The sequence below is a fragment of the Lagopus muta genome, chromosome 2 (genome assembly GCF_023343835.1).
Source record: "Lagopus muta isolate bLagMut1 chromosome 2, bLagMut1 primary, whole genome shotgun sequence".
NCBI lineage: Eukaryota > Metazoa > Chordata > Aves > Galliformes > Phasianidae > Lagopus > Lagopus muta.
In genome coordinates, this window is record NC_064434.1 from 51,572,089 (window position 1) to 51,591,724 (window position 19,636).

Sequence of the window (19,636 nt, forward strand, 5' to 3'; positions counted from 1 at the left end):
GTATTCCACATCATAACATCACATAGTGCACTGGGAGTTTAACTGTTAATGCTCAAGTTCTGGGCGTTTTTAATTATTTTGGGGTCCCCTGTTCCCTTTTCCAGAGGCACGGATTTTGCAAAATCCTTAGTCACGGAACTGGGCCAAACCAGCCCTTAAACCATTGACATTCTTGATGGACAATGCGGGCAGAAGCTGCTTTTTAGCTTTAAAACGAATCTCTCTGCTCTTGGGGAGCTTTGTTGGGAAAGTTTATCACTTTCACAGGTGCTCACTGAAAACTTGAGCTTGAAAGTCCAGGTGGACTGCCAATATTCTGGGATATCTGTAAACTTTGAGCACTGCTATCTTGCTTCTGTAAAGAGAGGAAAAAAAAAGATTCCGCTTTCTCTTTTAAACCTGTTTGCAGATGGAGCCCCACACGACAAGTTGCAGAGGCCACTGAAGGGAAAGGAGAATCAAGTCAATTTGCAGAGGTAAAAGCTGTCCAGCTGGCCTTAGATGTTGCTGAATGGGAGAGGTGGCCAGTGCTTTATCTTTACACTGACTCATGGATGGTGGAAAATGCCTTATAGGGGTGGTTACAGCACTGGGAATAGAACAACTGGCAAAGAAGGGGTAAATCTATTTGGGCTGCTGAACTGTGGAAAGATACTGTTGCCTGAATAAAGAATACAGTTGTAAAGGTATGCCATGTAGATGCTCATGTGCCCAAGAGTCAGGCTACTGAAGAACAGCAAAATAACCATCAGGTAGATCGAGCTGCCAAAATTAAGGTGGCTCAAATAGACCTGGACTGGCAGAACAAGGCTGAATTATTTCTAGCTTGGTGGGCCCATGAGATCTCGGGCCATCAAGGAAAAGATGCAACATACAGATGGGCTAGAGACCGAGAGGTGGACTTAACTATGGATGCTATTGCACAGGTTATTCATGACTGTGACACATGCGCCACAGTTAAACAAGCCAAGAGGCTGAAACCTCTCTGGGGGGAAGGGTGATGGCAAAAGTATAATTACAGGGAGGTGAGGCAGGTTGATTATATCACCTTGTCATGATCTCGCAATGGTAAGCGTTATGTGTTCACCGTGGTGGAGGCAACCACTGGGTGGCTTGAAACATTTGCAGTACCCCATGCTACCGCCTGAAACACCATATTAGGGCTTGAGAAACAAGTCCTGTGGTGACATGGCACTCCAGAGAGAATTGAGTCAGATAATGGGACTCTTCAAAAATTCTCTTGCGAATACTTGGGCCAAAGATCATGGCATCAAGTGGATTTATCATATCCCCTATCATGCACCAGTTTCTGGTAAAACTGAATGCTACAATGGGCTGCTAAAAAACATGTTAAAAGCAATGAGTGGTGGAACATTTAGGCATTGGGAGAAGCATTTGGCAGAAGCCACCTGGTTGGTCAATACTAGAGGATTGATCAATCGCGATGGTCCTGCTAGCTCCCTACATACTGTCAAGGGAGATAAGATCCCTGTAGCACATGTAAAGAGCATGTTGGGAAAAGTGGCTTGGGTCTTTCCAACTTCTGGGAAGTGCAAACCTCTTCGTGGAACTGTTTTTGCACGGGGACCTGGGTCCATTTGGTGGGTGATGCATAGAAATGGGGATATTCAGTGTGTACACAAGGGAAATTGATGTTGGGGGAGTGCAGTCAGTAATTCCATGTATATATATAGTTTTGTGTGTGCATGTGTTTAATGTTTGGTAATTATTGTTTGTTTGTATATATTAAGCATGATGTAGTGATGTAGAATAAGGGGTGGAATGTCATGGTTTTATGATTTTGATTATCAGTATTCCACATCATAACATCATGTAGTGCACTGGGAGTTTAACTGTTAATGCTCAAATTCCAGGTGCCTGTCTGGAGGAGAACTACATTCCCCAGGGTACTTTGCGGTCACAGAGAGGAGATAAAGCTCCTGGCAAGGTCACCTAATGCTCTTTTTCGTCGGCTCTTCTTCGTCAGCTCTCCTCCTGTCTCCCTGCTGCTCAACTGGACTGCACATCTCACCACTGCGTTATGGTGAGGCCTATCCACCTTTCGGACATTCTCTCTCTCATTATATTTGATATTTGATAGCTTCAATTCTAATTATATTTTATTACAGTGTGTTATCTTGCATTCTGATACCATATTTAGTAAATTAGTTTGTTTCTCTTCAGATCGTTGCCACTGTTTTTAATTATTTTGGGGTCCCCTGTTCCCTTTTTTTCTGGTGGCGTGGATTTTGTGAAATTCCTCTGCCCCACCAGTCACGGAACTCAGCTGAACCAGCCTGTAAACCGTTGACACTCATACAATTTCTTTTTAAAAAAGCACAAATTTAAAACAATAATAATAATAATTATAGTAATGATAATAATAATAAATTTGTTCAAACAAAGCCACCTAAAATGTTTAGTTTATGGCAGGAAGAAAACAAAGATCTGTAGATTTTTTATCCTCTGCAGCATTTTCTTTCTCTTTTCTATTTTTTGTCCCCCATTGAATAAATGCCCAAACTTAGCCAATTGCAGTTATTCCTTTAGCAGTACTCATTTGAAGTTCAAATCCAGAAAGCAACATCCTGAAACAGTTAATGGCTGTTGCTATAGCAAACTAAGACATGTGTAGTCAAGTCCCTTGCTTGATTGCTTACTGCTCTGGAGTGATGAGGTCATGTTAACATCATTGACCCCCTGGACACATTTATTCTATCAAAATTATCATAGCAATGACCCGAGGCAAATCTCCTTCTTTCTTACTCCCTTTTGCTTTGAGTGAGGGCTAGCTATTACTAAAGCCATTCTAGCACACTTTGGCCTGTAGAAAGATTTTTTTCTGGCACTGATGAAAAACTACAAATAATGAATACTGGTTTTCTCATAGCATGCCTGACTACTGAGGATTGCTTTTGTATTTCTTTAAAACTGTTTTTCCTAAAAACTATTTTCTGCAACAATTTGAATCAATGGATTTCGTTTTGATAGCTCATATATAACAAAAATATTAAAGGAGTATACTAATGAACAGCATAAATGCCCTGTAAAAGGGTGGGATCAGGGTTGGAAATGATTGACTGCAGAGTTCCTTAAGCAGAACTGACAATCTCAGATGTTAGGCATTTGACAGAGATGCAAGATATGCATTAGTTTCCTACAAGTAAACTTAAAACTTATTTGGTTATTTTTAATACCTCCTTTAAGCAGCAGTGTAGCATACATGCTCAAAAACTGACTTTTAAGCTCCATAAATCACTTTACCTGGCAAGTTTTATGTGGCATTTTCCCACATTAATGGTTAACATCGTATGCCTACATCAAATCCACATTTCTTAAAATGCTCACAAGTGCAAGTGTGGAAGTTAGATAGAAATTCTAAATGCTAGTTTGTGAAGCAGACTACTTCGCTTCATTTTTCAATCATTCCCGTAATTTCTGAACTTCTGTGGCCGTGAGCAGAAGAATAGCTCATCATGTGAATATCATAATTGCCCTGGAAAGCATGAAAATTATGTGTAAATCACAAGAAGCTACAACATACTTCTGCCACTGCATAAGGAGAGGCTGGACATCTCACGGGTGTGCTCCCACCTACTGATGCCTGTAGAGCCCAGGGAACCTCTTTAGTCTCATGTCTTCATAAAAATTCACTCTTTATTTAGAGGGCAATTTTGTGTGGGGTTTGGAGAATTTAGAGGGGAATTTTGTGTGGGATGGTGGGGAAACCAGCCCTTATGTGAGGACTCCTGAATGGAAAAACTGGGGGCTTCTGTTTGCTTTTATGTCATATTTGAAGACAGACATATTCAATCATGTATGTTTCCTACATGTTTCTGGGGGATCTGAAAAAAATTAAAAAATAGAAGCATATTTCAGGTGCAGTACACTGCCCAACTCAAATGCAATAGAAATGTTGCATGGCATTTTGAAATAACAAGTACATTTTGAATAAATAATGACTTTATAATTAAAAAAAATCTAAATAATTGAAACACATGTCAAGTTTATTTCTGAGATTCCTGTTTTTTTTTCTTGATAAGAAAGCAATTCAGCTAAGTCAAGAAAAGTTAATAGAAGGTTCAGGTATGAGTAAAATATGTTGGTACTATGCAGTTTCATTCGTATCCAGGAAAAAATTTGATCAGTGTTTGGCTGGAAATGATACTTAAAGTTTTTGGAAGCAAAGGTCCTCTTCACCAGTACTTTAAATATTCTGAAGGCTGCCAAAGCAGAAATACAACAAATCAGTAGAAACACAAAGAATTTTCTCAAAGCCTTTTAAGAGACAGATCTTAATTATTGACTAGAAGGTGCACACTTCTAAAAAAGGAACAAAGATTGCAGTTACACCGAACTGGCATAAATCAGAAAAATTAGGCAAGCTTTCAGATACAAAGCTGTTCTCCCTGTGCTTTCACGTATTTTTGCGTTGTTGGTCTAATTAAGGTTTTAGCTCCATCTATGCACTTATATTACCAGAACAACTAGAGATACCACTTTGACAAAGTGGCATCACTAAGAGCAACATTGGGTCACAAGTAATTGTGTCTAACTCAGGTGTGCCTTTCCCACGTTCTTCACAGAACATATGCAACAATCAATGATGGTAGCTCTCAGAGAAAACTTTTTCTCATTTTGAAGGATAGCGGTTACTGGAAAACATGAAAATCACTCTGACAACATTTGTTTGCATCAATATGTGATGATAGAGTACAACCACACTCTTTCTTCAAAGGCTATCCATATTTGGAATTGTAGAATCATTTGATTTGGAAGGAACATTTAAAGGTCACCCTGCAAAGTACTATAAGGGACACATACAGCAAGATCAGGGTGCTCAGAGCCCAGTCCGTTCTGACTCCAGGGACAGAGCATCCACCACATCCCTGGATACCTGTTTCAATGCGTTACTACCCTTACTGTATGTACAATTTTTAACTTATATTCAGTATAAATCTCCCCTCTTTTAGTTTGAAACCATTTCCCCTTGTCCTATCACAACAGACCCTGCTAGAGATTCTGACCCCTTCTTCCTTACAGCCCCTCTTTTGATACTGAAAGGCCATTTTCAGGTCTTTCCAGAGCCTTTTCTTCTCCTCGCCGAACAACCCCAGCTCTCTCAGCCTGTCCTCGTAGGAGAGTTGTTCCATCCCTTGGATCATTTTTGTGGTACTCCTCTGGACGCACTCCAACAGATCTGTGTCTCTCCTGTACTGAGGACTCCACATCTGGATGCGGTACTCCAGGCAATGTCTCACCAGAGCAGAGCAGAGAGGCAGGATCACCTCCTTCATACTGCTGACCATGTTTCTTCTGATGCAGCCCAGGATACAATTGGCAAAATGTGCCATCTTGAAATGCTTTCCTTACGTATTCAACTATGTTTTCATCCACATACTCATAGTCGTGCTCTTCTTTCTGTTCCTTTTCACCTTCACATTTTCTAAGTGGCTTATTTGTTAGACCTGAGAAATCAACAAATAATGATTGTAAGGAGACTGAAGGCTCTGCACTTGCCCAGAAAAAAATGTACAATTCACATAACCACAAAAGTCAAAAACAAAGGAAAAATGTTCTCTTCTTTTTTCTGATATTCACAGAGATCTTAAGTGACTTGCACACATTTCTGAACAACATTTGCAGCAGATCAAGAATGAAATCCAGCTGACCATTTTATAAAACGATCTTCACTTTTTAAGAATTCCTCTCTCAATTTTTGAGCTATGCTTGTACCTCACAGTCTACAGATAAACCAGATAATCAAAGAATCACTGAATCACCAGTGTTGGAAAAGACCTCCAACATCATCTAGTCCAACCATCCACCTACCAACAGTATTTCCCGCTAAACCATGATCCTCAGTGTAACACCTAAATATTTCTTAATCTGTTGTCTACTCCCAGACAGTTGTCCACAGACCATTCAAAGGTTTAATAAAATGCTTTAGAAGTGTGATCACTGAGAGTGTAAAAGCAGAATTAAACTGTTAAGAGATGAGCAATCCATGTGCATCATGCAATACCTACAATCCCTGTTGCAGACTTGCTCCTATGTTCTTTGCCTGAAAAGATGAATATGTAGCTAGGAATATGTGGTGGCTTTTCAGGACTTCCTGAAGCCAAAATCCCCAGTTTTCTCTTATTCAGAATGTAATACAATAAATAGAGATGAAAGCTTGAGAATGGTATGAAGTTTAAGTGAAAAGCCTTGAAGTTCATTTCTTTGCGTCCACGCAGACCAACCTTCAGCCATACTGACCTTTCAAAAAATTGTGGCCTTCTCCCACTAGAGCAAAGACCCTCACACGAGGCCTCTTAGCAACTCCAGAGTGGGGTGAGCTCTACTCTAATCCCTTGTGTGGAAAGAGCTTGATTTTACTCTTCTCATGTGTGAGCTATAGCCTGCTGCCAAAAGGCCCCATGATCTCCTGCCTTGCTCATATATTCCTATTGTATCCCTCCAAGAAGCAGTGCCCCACATTTTCCCTCTGGAGCCACCATGTTTTTTGGCAATTGCAGGAGTGGGAAAGAGATGTACAGCAGCAAGACAGGAACTGCTCAGGTTTGTCACAATGCCCCATGTTTAATGGAGCTGAGAGGGCACTGTGTTTCAAAAGTAAATCTCATATGAAGTGGTATAACAGTGTGAAATACTGCTTTGGGAACAGCTGTTTCTGTTTGGTTAATTTACAGCAACGTAACTAGAAACAACTTGCAAATATGTACAAACCCTCACAGCCTATTTGATCTCTCTGCAAGGCCATGCTTATCGAATACATTCCTCCTTATGGCACTGAGCTTTTCAAACAAAAATTCTCCCAAGCTTATTCGTGGGACAACTGTATTCCCCTTTTCCAAGCAACCAGATGTATGATTGTTCTTATCAGTTCATTCTAAGACTCTCCATGGTTGAGGTGCCTCTTCCTGAGAAATGGACAGGACTCATTTTTTTCTGAAGCTCTGATTTTAAGGCCAGAAATAACCATCACATTCATCAAGGAGCTGTCTACCTGAACCAGGACACAACTTATCATGGACATATTTGCTTTCAAGTACCCCTGCTTCTTTACAGGAATGACTAAATTAGCAATATATTTCCAGATCTAGACATCAAAAGGGAAAGGAATCCACCCTATGATGAGAAATTCAATGGAGATCTCACTCACAGCACTCACACAAGTGGCTACTATCTTCTTTACAAACATTTCCAGGTCTGTGGTTCATTTTCAGGTTGGCTGTGCTTGTTGTCAGTAAAAGTAAACTAATGAATAAAATGGGCACCGAATGAATAAGCTAATCTTTGTGATTCAGCAAGGAAAATATTGTTTGTACAGTTAGACTCGCTAATACAGATATAAAGTACAGGATGCACATGGATGGCATAGCTAGACCTTCTTCTTTCCCAAACACAGAAAAACAAAATGATATACTTCTAAGCAAGACAACTCAAGGAGAAAAGGAAATTTAATGTCATCCGGCTAGAGTAAATCACAGTTGTCTCCAGTCTAAAATAAAATGTAGGACGCCTTCTGGAATGTATATATTTACACTTCAGTAAAGCATTAAGCAATGAATGGGATAAGCTGAATGATCCCAAGGGGATTTTGAACAGTGAAATCAATGCAATTTTTTTCCTACTTGAAAAAAATCCATTAGCCTCAACACTGAATTACTGAATCAGATATACCATCTACACTGCTAAGAAAACGAGGCTTGTGTCATCATGCTGTCTATCCATCCATCTGCCAATCTCTACAGTACTTTTTAAAGTTTGTCCTTGCCAATTTCAGTCAAATTTGAAAAGGGAGAAGAAGCCATAGTGTGATTACAGAAGAGAAAGTTGTATTAGATCCTCTGTTGAAAGAGAGGCATGCAGAACACAGCTGTTACACTCTCCATTTGGCAGCAAACAGAAGGATAAATCAGCATGTGTGTATTGGTTGGCCACTCAACACACACATAGCTCCAAACCTGCTCTTTTTCATATAATAGGAGTACCATAAGGAGAGTTTTGGTTATTATCAGGGAAGGAGGGAAAGGAGCAGCAGGGGACAACAGACCTGAATCCTTATTAAACCAAATTTCATTAACTCCGCACTTCCTGGAACAATTTGTATAATTATGTTTGCCTTTATAGTGGAAAGGGAATGTTCTGCAGACTAAAAATTTCCATTTGTCTCACTCACATTCTCAGGTGGGTAGGATTTTTTTTTCTGAATATGCTAGCTTTTTTTCACAGACTTCAAGGTCACTAACAGTTGCCATAACTCTCAATTCTGTACTCATCCAAAATGCAGGCACGAAAGTTACCTGTCATCATCACTGCTGGAAGGCAACCAGTGCTGGAAACCCCAGTTCATGTATATAAAAGGTTGCACGAGTAAACACTCCTGGCCACGATCATAATAGAGTTTTATAGCTGTGGTAAATATCTCAGTTCAGGATTTATGCTGCATAAACTAACATTCAGCCACATTAATAACATTTAGCATTTGATATGACTAACTTGAAAACAATAGTTGTGAATTATTATGCACAATAATATTGTGAACCAAACAAGGTAAAATAACATCCTTGTGTCTGAGCATTACTTCAGTGAAAAAGCACAGAACGGAAGAGTGTGTGTATTAGTCAAAGTGTTTTTATTAACAGTAGTGTTTTATTTGTTGTGAGCCTGGTTCTGATGCTCCTCAATCCTAGTGAGAGTTAATTCCTTAGGGAGTGCTACTGGAAGTCAGTGTGCAGAATAAGAGCTAATGAAATGAACAGACTATTCCCTGGGCCGATATCCATTGATATCAATTGACATTTGATATCCATCAATCATTCCTTCTAGTGATGGTTTATAATGTCTTTAAAAACTGTTAAAAGTAACAATCAAAATATTTCATATGTACTGCAGGGTTAAAATTCATGTATGGTTAACATTTATCTCTGTAGAGAATGTACTAGCACATTGTTTGGAACAGTTTAATCTTAAATTCAATTTAAAAAAAAAAAAAAAAATGAATTTCCTGAAAGATACAAACAACTGCTGACTTATTTCACTGTCGTTTTATTTCTAACTTTTCTTCTTTACCACTTTTTTCTAGTCTATCTTTCTGGTTTTATTGAATCCTTACAGTCATTACTTTCTGTTGTTGCACTACTGTTGATAAATATTTTTTTAATTACAAATCAAACACTTCATATATTAATAACTCTCACAGAAAACATTTGCCACGGACTTTAAGGATTTGCATATTCCAGGTGCCATCATACGTCATTGCAGGAGGGCATAGAAAAGTATAAAGTCTGTGTGGATATAGAGGGAATAGAAGCTCTGTGTGGCATCATGCCCCCTACCCAATCCCATCTGCTATTCTGCACACCACCTTCCACCTAAGGAAGAACCATAGAATATCCTGAGTTGGAAGGGACTCATAAGGATAAAAAGTTCCAACTCCTGGCTCTGCATAGTACCATCCAAAAGTCAGACCACATGTCTGAGCGCTAGTCCATATGCTTCTTGAACTCTGGAATTTCTGTGCCATGGCCACTCCCTTGGGATCCTGTTCCAATGCCTTACCTACCACTGCTGCTGAGGAAATTTTATTGATATCCAGTCTGAGCCTCCCCTGAAAAAAGGACCACCACAGAAACATGCGTGGGCAGAAAATGGGAGGGGCGACTCATACAAAGTCCTCTTTAGTTCCCTTCATGTAACACTGCAACACTTTCTCCTTGTAATGAGTTCTACATGCTCCTGCCTGGAAACTGATTTTTATTGCAAATATTTTATATGCAGTCAAATCTAATAAATAAGGGAAATGTGTAAAGGATGCAGAGTCAATGCTTTCTGTTCCCTGCTGTACAACCTGAATATTAGCTAAGAATAAAACTAAGTTTAACTAAAAATAAGTATAATTTACCAAAGAGTACACATAATCCTATTAAGTGATGCAATCTGATTATTTTAACTCATTATCTTACCATTTTTTGTTAGCTTATCTCAGAAGATATATCAACAAGGAATAAGGTCTTTGATATGGCCCAAAAAATAAAAGGAAAAATAATACAGTTATTGTTTTAAAGATAATTACAGGACTCAAGGAGGCAAAGAAGGTAATAACAATTTTTCCATAGTTAAAAATGAAAGTAAAGGAAGAGTTGTCATTCACATACACAGTATAGGGTTCCTAATTCATGTTGCTTATCCCTATGGTTGAATTCAGAAAATTAGTGCATTTTCCCTGTGATATTGCCAAAGAACTTTTTAAAATGTAATTTAAAATTCTTCATTTTGCTTAAATTTTGAAATTACTATGCTCCATTCATTTCAGTGTTTTTTGAGTATAGCTCTGTAACCAAAAGTATTGCCCTAAATTGTACAATATCAAGAACAGGAGCAGAAATTTCTTAAATCATCTCCATTGCCAAAGATAGTATACTATTTTTGTGCACACTGAATTGCAATCAAAAGGCCCCTTCTGTTTTTCCCAGCCTTCCTAAATCAAGTGTTTAAGGACAGAACATTCAAATATCTTTTCTAAAGTGTCCAGATACCAATTAAAACAAACAAACAAACAAACAAACAACAACAACAAAAAAAAAAACACAAAAAAGCCACCTAAAACAAAACAGCATTATATAATGTTTCAGAAATTCCAGTTAGAAGAAATTTCAAAATTAAAGTAAAACAAACCAATACAGCAAGTTTCAGGTGAAGAGTTACAACTTTGCAGAATTGTGACTATTTTTAAGGAATTCAAATTCACAGAATCACAGAATCACAGAATCACCCGTGTTGGAAGGGACCCCAAGGATCATGTAGCTCCAACCCCCCTGCCTGGCAGGGCCACCAAACATACACATTCAGATCAGGTTGCCCAGGACCCCGTCCAACCTGGCCTTGAACACGTCCAAGGACGGGGCATCCACAACCTCCCTGGGCAGCCCGTTCCAGGGCCTAACCACTCTCCTAGTAAAGAACTTCCCCCTAACATCCAGCCTAAATCTTCCCTCCTTCAACTTGGATCCATTTCCCCTAGTCCTGCTGTTGTCAGCCCTTTTGAAGAGTTTACTCCCCTCCTGGGTGTAGGTTCCCTTCAGGTATTGATAGGCTGCAATGAGGTCACCCCGCAGCCTTCTCTTCTCCAGGCTGAACAAGCCCAACTCCCTCAGCCTGTCCTCATAGGGGAGGTGCTCCAGCCCCCTGATCATCCTAGTTGCCCTCCTCTGGACCCTCAATTCAGTCAAATCTAAAAAAATAAGATTATATTTTTAGTGGCCAAATCAGGTTTTGTTGAAACAGTAGAATAAGGATGAATTTCTTAGAAACAAAGATAATAAATACTACCTTTACAAATATGAACTCTGCAAGGAAACAATAGAGGCGTTAACACTGAAAGAGAACCATGTTGCCTTTCTCCTCACAACAACCTAGCCTTTGATAAGAAATGGTAGTTTTGTCTGTAACTGTTTTTATTTTGTTCTGTTTTTCTGAGAGAGAGAGACAGCATGGATTCAATATCCGTATTAGGAATTTGAAATGGCTTGGTGCTTTGGAAGTTGGCTTAACATTCACAAGTAGAAGTTTAAAGATTAGTCAGTGAATGGTACATTTCCTCCCACTCAAAACCCACAGCAGTGTCTCTGTGTTGTTAGTCTTGACATATTTTCTAATCCTTTATCCTCTGAATTAACAGAGCAGAATACACTCTGGAACAGTGCTGCACGCAACAGTGGGCTCCTGGGGATCCCTTGACTGGCCAGGAAGAACTGCTTTATTTTCTAATCAAATCTCCTGTGTAATTTTGCAGTTAACTTTAAATTAAGCTCAATAATTTGGACTTCACTAACACACAGCTTTGAAAAAAACCTTCAGCTTTGATCTGGGTGTGCCAGTGTACCATCTATCATCACTCTTTGTTCTATGTTATTAGATTTACCTGTCTCCAACTTTTAATTCACACAGTATACTCAAAGTTATGCAAAAATTGTTCAGGGATATCCTCCAAGGCAGTTAAACAAGAGAGGCTTTGTAGTCTTGCAGAAAAAGCTTTATGATATTGTCTCTTGATTTTCTGTGTGTGCTAAACAGAGGTACTGAGGATTTGATAGGACAGTGGGGAATGATCTTAAGCTCAAGGAAGGAAGATTTAAATTGGATGTCAAGGAGCAGTTCTTTAAGGTGGTGAGGGTGCTGAGGTGCTGGAACAGGCTGCCCAGAGTGCTGTGGATGCTCCATCCCTGGAGCTGCTCAAGGCCAGATTAGATGGGGCCTTGGGCAACCTGGTCTAGTACTGGATCTAGAGGTTGGTGGCCCTGCTTGTAGCAGGGGCTTGGAACTTGATGATCTTTGACGTCCCTTCCAACCCAAGCCATTCTATGATTCTATGATTCTATGATTGTTTTGTTTGAAAATCCTCAGTGACATAGGTTAGTCTTTACCTGAACTTAGGTCTCACCTAACAGTCTATGTACAATGAGCTCGGATTTAATTAACTGCAGCATTCATGAGGAATAAGGCAAGAGAGATATGATTGAAATCAGAAACATGGCTTAGAACTGGACCAAGTGGAAGGAATTAGCACTGCAAGCCTTTACAGGAGCAGGAGCAAGAAAGTCTTCAGCAGCTCTAACTTCAATTTTTTCTTTAGTGTACTTGGGCATACAACTAGAACTATTTACAAAGCAGTCTCTAGCCATAAACTTGGGGAAATGGATAGGAATAAAACCTGAGATAGGAAATGGGCAGGAGAAGCAAAAGAGCCTGACTGATATCTGAAATTTGAAAGAAAAATTTCCTCTGGAATCAGGAAGAACTATAAAATTAAGCGTAAGATGTGAAAACCCAGATTTCAGAGAAGGGACAACAAAATAATCGTTAGGATCTTAATGGGAGAACACTGAACAGAAGATAATTAAAAATAATAATAATAAAATTAGAAAAAGGTTACTAGAAACCTTTCCTGTCATAGAGAATCTGGAGTTGGAAGGGACCTGCATGTATCATCAGCTCCAACTCTTGGCTGCATACAGGACCATCCAAAATTCAAATCCTGTGCCTGAGCGTGGTGTCCAAAAGCTCCTCGAACTCCAGCATTGGGGCTGTGACTACAGCTCTGCATAGCCTGTTCCACGCCCATTTCTCTCTGGTGCAGAACCTTTCCCTAACGCCCAGCCTGACCCTTACCTGACACAGCTCCATGCTGTTTTTTTGGTCCTGTCACAGTCATCAGAGAGCAGAACTCAGTGCTGCTCCTCATCTCCCTGTGAGGAGCTGTATGCCACCAGCTGTATGCCATAAGGCCTCCCCTTATCTTCCTCTTCTCTGGGCTGAACAAGCCAAGGGACCTCAGCCACTCCTCACACCTTGCTCTCAAATGGCAAAGAAAAATAGAATTACATAAAGTAAAAATGGTGAAGTTCTGGAGATTCTAGAAGCTTAATGAGAACAAATAAGACTTAGTAGGATGGACAAAAGAGTAATTTTACTAACTGAGAATGAATAAAGAGTGAGAAAGCAGGCAGACTCTACCTAGGGCAGATGGCACTTAGCAATGATGCCTTGTTTTGCTATGCTTCTGAATCACAGTAAGTAAAAACTCCAAAACAGGAACAGCTGCAAATAGTCCAAGTTTGTCTTTATGATTGAAAATATTGAACATCTGAGCACTACATTTATAGAACTTGTACCCCTAACTGTGATTTAGAAAGGGGCTGGGAAATCTCCTTGTTGCAATGGAGTAGAATAGAAGGTCCCGTTTAACCATGAACACCTCACTCACACTTGCCCTACCCCACAGGGACTGAATCACCCATGGTGGTGATTCAATTGCTCCCTGCAGCATGGACATCAGTTGTCAAAATCAAGCCCCAGTTATGTGCAGGTAGTTCCCTTGGCACAAGAGAGTTCATCATTAACTCATCTTGTTAACAATGTTGTCCTGGGGTTTAAACAGAGAATGCTGTTCTCTACAGCTGCCAGCCTGGAAGCTTCACCATTTACCACTATAAAATATCATCAGATCATTAAGTTGTAACAAAATGGAACCTACAGGGAGACTTTTCAAAGCCACCATATAACAAATATGAGATTATCTTCCAAAGCAGCTTGCTGCAAACCTAAACACTGTTAGAAAAATTGTTCCCAAACAATCAACCTCCACAGCAGTACAGATCATTGAATATTCAATACACTACAGTAATTTTTAAATATAAAGGTTTTTTATGTTGCATTTGCATAGTTTCAGATAAGCAGTCTTTTTTAGGAGATTGGCACACTGAATGAGAAGACAGAAAAGAGGAGATTTTATGGGAATTTCTTATACTGATATCAATTATCAGTAAACAAATGCTGTGAGGATGAGTATTTGTGCTTTAGCCTTCCAAATGTGCTGGTGTTATAATTAACGTAATGTATTCATTTTTGAAAGATTTGTCCTCATATCATCTGGCTTCTCTACTTGAATATGTTCTGACAAAGTGAAAAGTTAAAAAAAAAGTAGAAAGCCTAACCAGTTATCGCAAATGGTGTCCTTAAAAACAATTAATAGTCAAGTAATTTGCTCAATGCTCTTTTTTCTTCAAAATAAATAAAAAAGTTGAAGACATCCTCAAATGTTTAATATAAATGGCTTGCTTATCCTTAATATATCTGTCGGAATTAATTTTTATTATTTTTTTTTTAGTAGCAGAAGATGTATAGATTCTTCAGGAAAAACAAAGTGCATATTTCCACACAAATCTGTTTCTAAAAACTACTGAGTATTCATGTTTCAGTGTCAAACGGAGTTTAATACCATGCTGCTGTTGAGAGCTTGGATGAATTTGTCTTACGGCATTTATGGAGAAGGAGCAGAAATGTTCATCACTTTTGACTGAAGCACAGATTCCAAATGAAAATCACACAAGAAAATGCTGCATATAAGTTATTTATCAAGGCAGGAGTTAAGCTTTGCTAAAACATAACTCAAATCATAAGTCTTAACTAACCTTTAATCACACGGTTTTCCACTAATGTTGCTTCCCCAGTCACGTCCTTCTCATTGTCACGATGCACCAAATCATTCTGGCAACTAACAAAAACATCAGCGTCTTGATTTGAGCACAATTTCTTCTTGGTGTCTACACAGAAATTCTGAAATTATATAGAAGAAAACATTGACTTCACGTGTAAATCTTTACTCCAGACTCAGTACTTTTAGAGATGTGACAGATAAGAGCAACATTCTTTGGGTCACTTCTTTGAAATTTAACCACAAATCTTCTGTTTGCCAAAGCAAATCATCAGTCACCATAATTCTTATATTTGAGACAAGTAATTCACAAAATAAGATGATTAAAAGATGCTATATGTAAACAAATAATCTTTAAAACAGACCTCCCTTCTCTTTAATTGGCTATGTAGACTCAAACATAAGGAGGAATTTTATCCATCTCTTCTGGCTGATGCAGAGTTCTTTTTGAATAAGTACTTCTACTGTATTGATGATTGATATAACGAGTTATGAAATTAGTTCTGATATACGTTATATCACAAATCTGTGTGAAGTCTGACATTTCAATTACATTTATTCAGTAGCATTCATAGCATGGAGAGATAGTAAGATAGGAATAGACAATTATGGTGTAATTAATTATAATGCTGTACTATAACATGGCAGAAAACAAGTTTCACCCCTTGGATTTCATGCTTGATACAGATATTTTTGTAACTCTATTTTTTTTAAGTGTAATCTATTTATATTACAAATATTCAGTCAAAAAAATGTTTTTTACCTGTGTAAGTAGTTGTTAACATAAAGTGTCAAAAAAGTTTATCTTTATTGCAAATATGGAGTAGCTGTAGAGCTGTAGTGGCTTACAGTTCAGTTGCGATCACTATACCAGAAAGTCCATTTTTTTTAGATAATTTGTAAGGTTTTCCATTCAAAATCTTACATAGATTTTCCTCAGCAAAGATAAAATCATTCTATTCAGAGACAGAAGGTCGCTTTGGTAAAATTGACAGTAGTTACAGAACAATAGTGTCTGATCTTTTCAGGATCAACCCACAATTTGTGAAAGTAGAACACGAACTCAATTTTTAAACAATAATCTGCCCCTTCTACAGAAGACACCAGCTAGCAACAAGAAAGTCACCAGTAACAGAAATATTTAGGAGAGCATTTTGAGCAGAAGAGCTGAGGATAAAACCTGTAAAATACATGGACAATTTTCCTCAGGTCATGACATGATACAAGTGGAAAATACTATTTCTTTTTTCATTTAGAAGAACCCAGAGTAGTTCTCCCTTTTCTGAATTAACAATGAAAACTCAAACTGCAGGGGTTGACTGAGTTACAGTGTTTGATGCAAGTCTGTGGTACAGTCTGTACAGTGCTGGCTAGCACTCTCCTTGATTGCAAAAGAGCCTCTGACACCAAGCAAAGCTTGTAATAGTGATGTAGTTCATGGAAGAAATTCAAGCTGAGGAAAATTTTTCAAAGAGAATGGAAACATCAGAAAAAGCCCTTAATGGTAAGAAATAAAAATAACCCAGTGGAAATGATATGGTTAGAACTAAAACAATGCTAATCTGGTGAAATATGGAATGACTTTACTGAAGTTGCAGGATCTTTCACTTTCTTTCACCAGCAGAGTGTGGCCTTTCTCTGATCTCCAGTTTTTTTCTTGATCATCTGCACCCAAATATGCCTACAGATTTGTTGCCAGCCTGTCCCTGGTAATATGAGCACACTCTACGGGCACTTACTGAATACCTTCTGAATGGAGAAAATACATGCTTAAATAACAGTTTTCAAGGCCGTCACGAAACTTGTCCTATCCTCACTACCATTCATGTCTGTTTATCACAATTGAAATGTCTTGGGAAAGACAGGGATGTATTGCTGGCAAATTGTTTGAGTTATTGGGGATAATTGGCACGCAGAATGCTTTCAGTCAAAAGTCAGTTTTCAGGAAACTAAATGACCTTAAACTATAGAAATAATAGTAAAAAATAAATCAAATTAAAAAAAAAAACAACACCGACATTCTTTTATTTTCTATTCAGATCCTTATTTAGAATATTAATCCTTGCAATCAAAATAATAAATTAATATGTTCAGAATATTTATTTTATGTTGCCTTAAATAACTCAGAAACAAGTCTTGGTGTTCAAACAGAAATATTCTCTCATTAGGAATAGCGTAACTGGAGTTTGTACTGATCTTATCAGTCCACAACAAAGACAAACATCGTGATAGAGTAGTTGCCTGGAGCTCACTGTACATAAATTAAAATATGCAGAACTCAAACACATAAGAACCAACAGGATAACAGGAATTGAACTGTCACTTCATTATCTGCTGAGATCTGATATCACTTTAACATCCTTAACAGATCTACAGGTAACAGTTAAACCAGAGACAAGCAGAGATAAGAAGCTTTTTTAAACTGCACAAAAATTACAAAGTCTTAAAGTAATCTTCCACATACTAGGCAGGTTTAACAGCACAGTCTATATGGAGGTTCACTCACTGTCCATAAATAACTCAGAGGGCAAACAAGGTTGTAAAGGTAAGATAGTGTAGCAAAGTCTCTCTCAGGAAATAAGAGGCGTTAGATCAAACAGGATGAGTGTGAGGCTCATGTGAGAACTAAAAGACCAGGGATTCATCATTTTGGTAAGACAAAACTTGCAACATTCTGCAGAAGCTGAAAATGAGTGCAGAATTTATCCAACATGTATGGATTGAAGTAGCAAACTGAGTTTCAGAGAGAGCAGTTGGAATTAATTTCCCTTGATTGCTTAAAGAGCATAAAGCGTTACACTTGCGTGTGTGTGTGTGTAAGTTCATCTCAACAGCTCACCCCTTGCCCACCCCAGAAGCAGTGACATCTGCACAAAAATACTTTGCCCTTCTACAGCACCAGAAGCAGAGAAGCTTTTCCAAAAATGCCGATTGCCCTTGCAATTGCTAGCTGCTGCTTCTCACAGCTCCAAGCTGAATTCTTATCTGCCTTTAGAAATCCAGGCTATTAATAGTCCCTGAGAATATTTCTTCCATTAATATGTGCAATTGCTTTTTGAATTCATTTACAATTCTGATATCAACATCATGTGCCAATGAGTTCCAGAGCTTACTTCTGCATTGTGTAATTTTCCTTTTTTCTTTAAACCATCCTACCAAATAATTTCATGCAGCTTTTGTGTTCACTCTCTATTCACTTTCTTCCTGCATTCAGGTTTTTACATATATAATCTCTCTCCTGAGTCATTTCTTCAGGCTGAGGAGCTCTATAGAGTGTTGCATCTTTCCTCTTAGAGGATCAGAATTGTAATCCATGATGCACAAGATCCTGACATTTCTGCTTCTTTGCAAGCAGAATGTCTGCTAAAAACTACTGGAGGCAATCTGCATACCACACATAAAGCCAACATCACGATTTGGTCACAACTTCTCAGTAAGACAAGGAAAACTAATTGGAAGAGTAGCCCAGCAAAACGAGTATAACCTCTGAGGTAGAATAGCAGACGGAGGAGCTGTTAAAGCACACAAGAAGTAAAAACTGTTAAATCTGTATATAAAGAAAGAAAATAATTCGTGTATTCAAAATATGCATTACTATTTTAGTTGCTTTTCTTGTTTTTAAAAAAAAAACAACAGTGAAAGAAAGCTTCAACAGTATCTAGAACATTTAGAGTAAGGAAGAGAAGCAGCATTTGTTTAAAGTGCAGAAAAGTGTGGGAGTAAATATGAAACCAACAGCTGTCATAGTCTCTGAAAATGCTATGAGAGATGTAGTGGCATAAACCAGTTTGACAAAACGGTGCCTTTCCAGACAGAAAGTCAAGCTGTTGTATGATTACAAATGACTCCAGTGAAGAGGAGTACTCATTTGCTGGAGCAATCAGTGCTGGACATGGCACTACACCTTTGGAGTACATTTATTATGAGTAACCCATGCTAGCAGATACAGATCATAAACCTTTTACTACAATCTTTAAAGACAATTTGGAGAGGCACACTTTACTGTCTTCAGAAAATCAAGCCAAAGCTCTAGACAGATACTTTTCTTTGGCATATACTACACTGGTAATTTACTTGTAAAATGCTTAATTGCTACATGCACCTTGCCAGCAGGAAAGAAAAAAAAGAGTGGAAGTGTGATAAATGGCTTTTCAGTCCAAATACATCGCGCTCCTTTCAAACAAAAAAGGCCATTTATCAGCGCTACAAACTAATATTCTGCAAGACAGTCATAAAACAGAGTGTTCATGGAGAGGCCCAAACTAGGCTGAAAATTCAGCTTTTAATATTTTGAAATGTGTTTTAAAGACATGATGAGAGAAAAATATAGAAGGGCACATCAGTCTGACAAGCTAGTCACGGTTGCTGATATATAGAGAAAATCTCATGAGTTTCAGAGCATCCTGTACACTGACAAGCTAACTAGATCAGTAGGGATCATTTGGCTCCAAACTTCGTGATATCTGTATGACTGTCTATAGGGAAAATTAAGAGCTGGAGCAAATCAGAGAAAATACTCAGAATTTGACTCCCATGTGGTATCAATACAGAACCAGGGTAAGAGCTATCTCAGGCCCTCCTGAAACATAAATCCAAATTCTTTCCTGGTTCTTAAGTGTCTAAGCTGGAGTA

General features: G+C 38.4%; 1 protein-coding gene across 3 annotated transcripts in view; it reads right to left on the reverse strand.

Annotated features, from left to right (window-relative positions):
- Window positions 1-19,636, reverse strand: part of THEMIS (thymocyte selection associated) — a 99,456-nt gene that overhangs the window by 16,743 nt on the left and 63,077 nt on the right. For 2 of the 3 annotated variants that reach the window (XM_048935906.1, XM_048935905.1), the window contains exon 5: window positions 14,982-15,126. In XM_048935906.1, the coding sequence (XP_048791863.1) occupies window positions 14,982-15,126 (145 nt within the window). Of the gene's footprint in view, window positions 1-4,081; window positions 5,469-14,981; window positions 15,127-19,636 lie in introns of those variants that run through there. The other variant, XM_048935904.1, reaches the window with a different exon arrangement.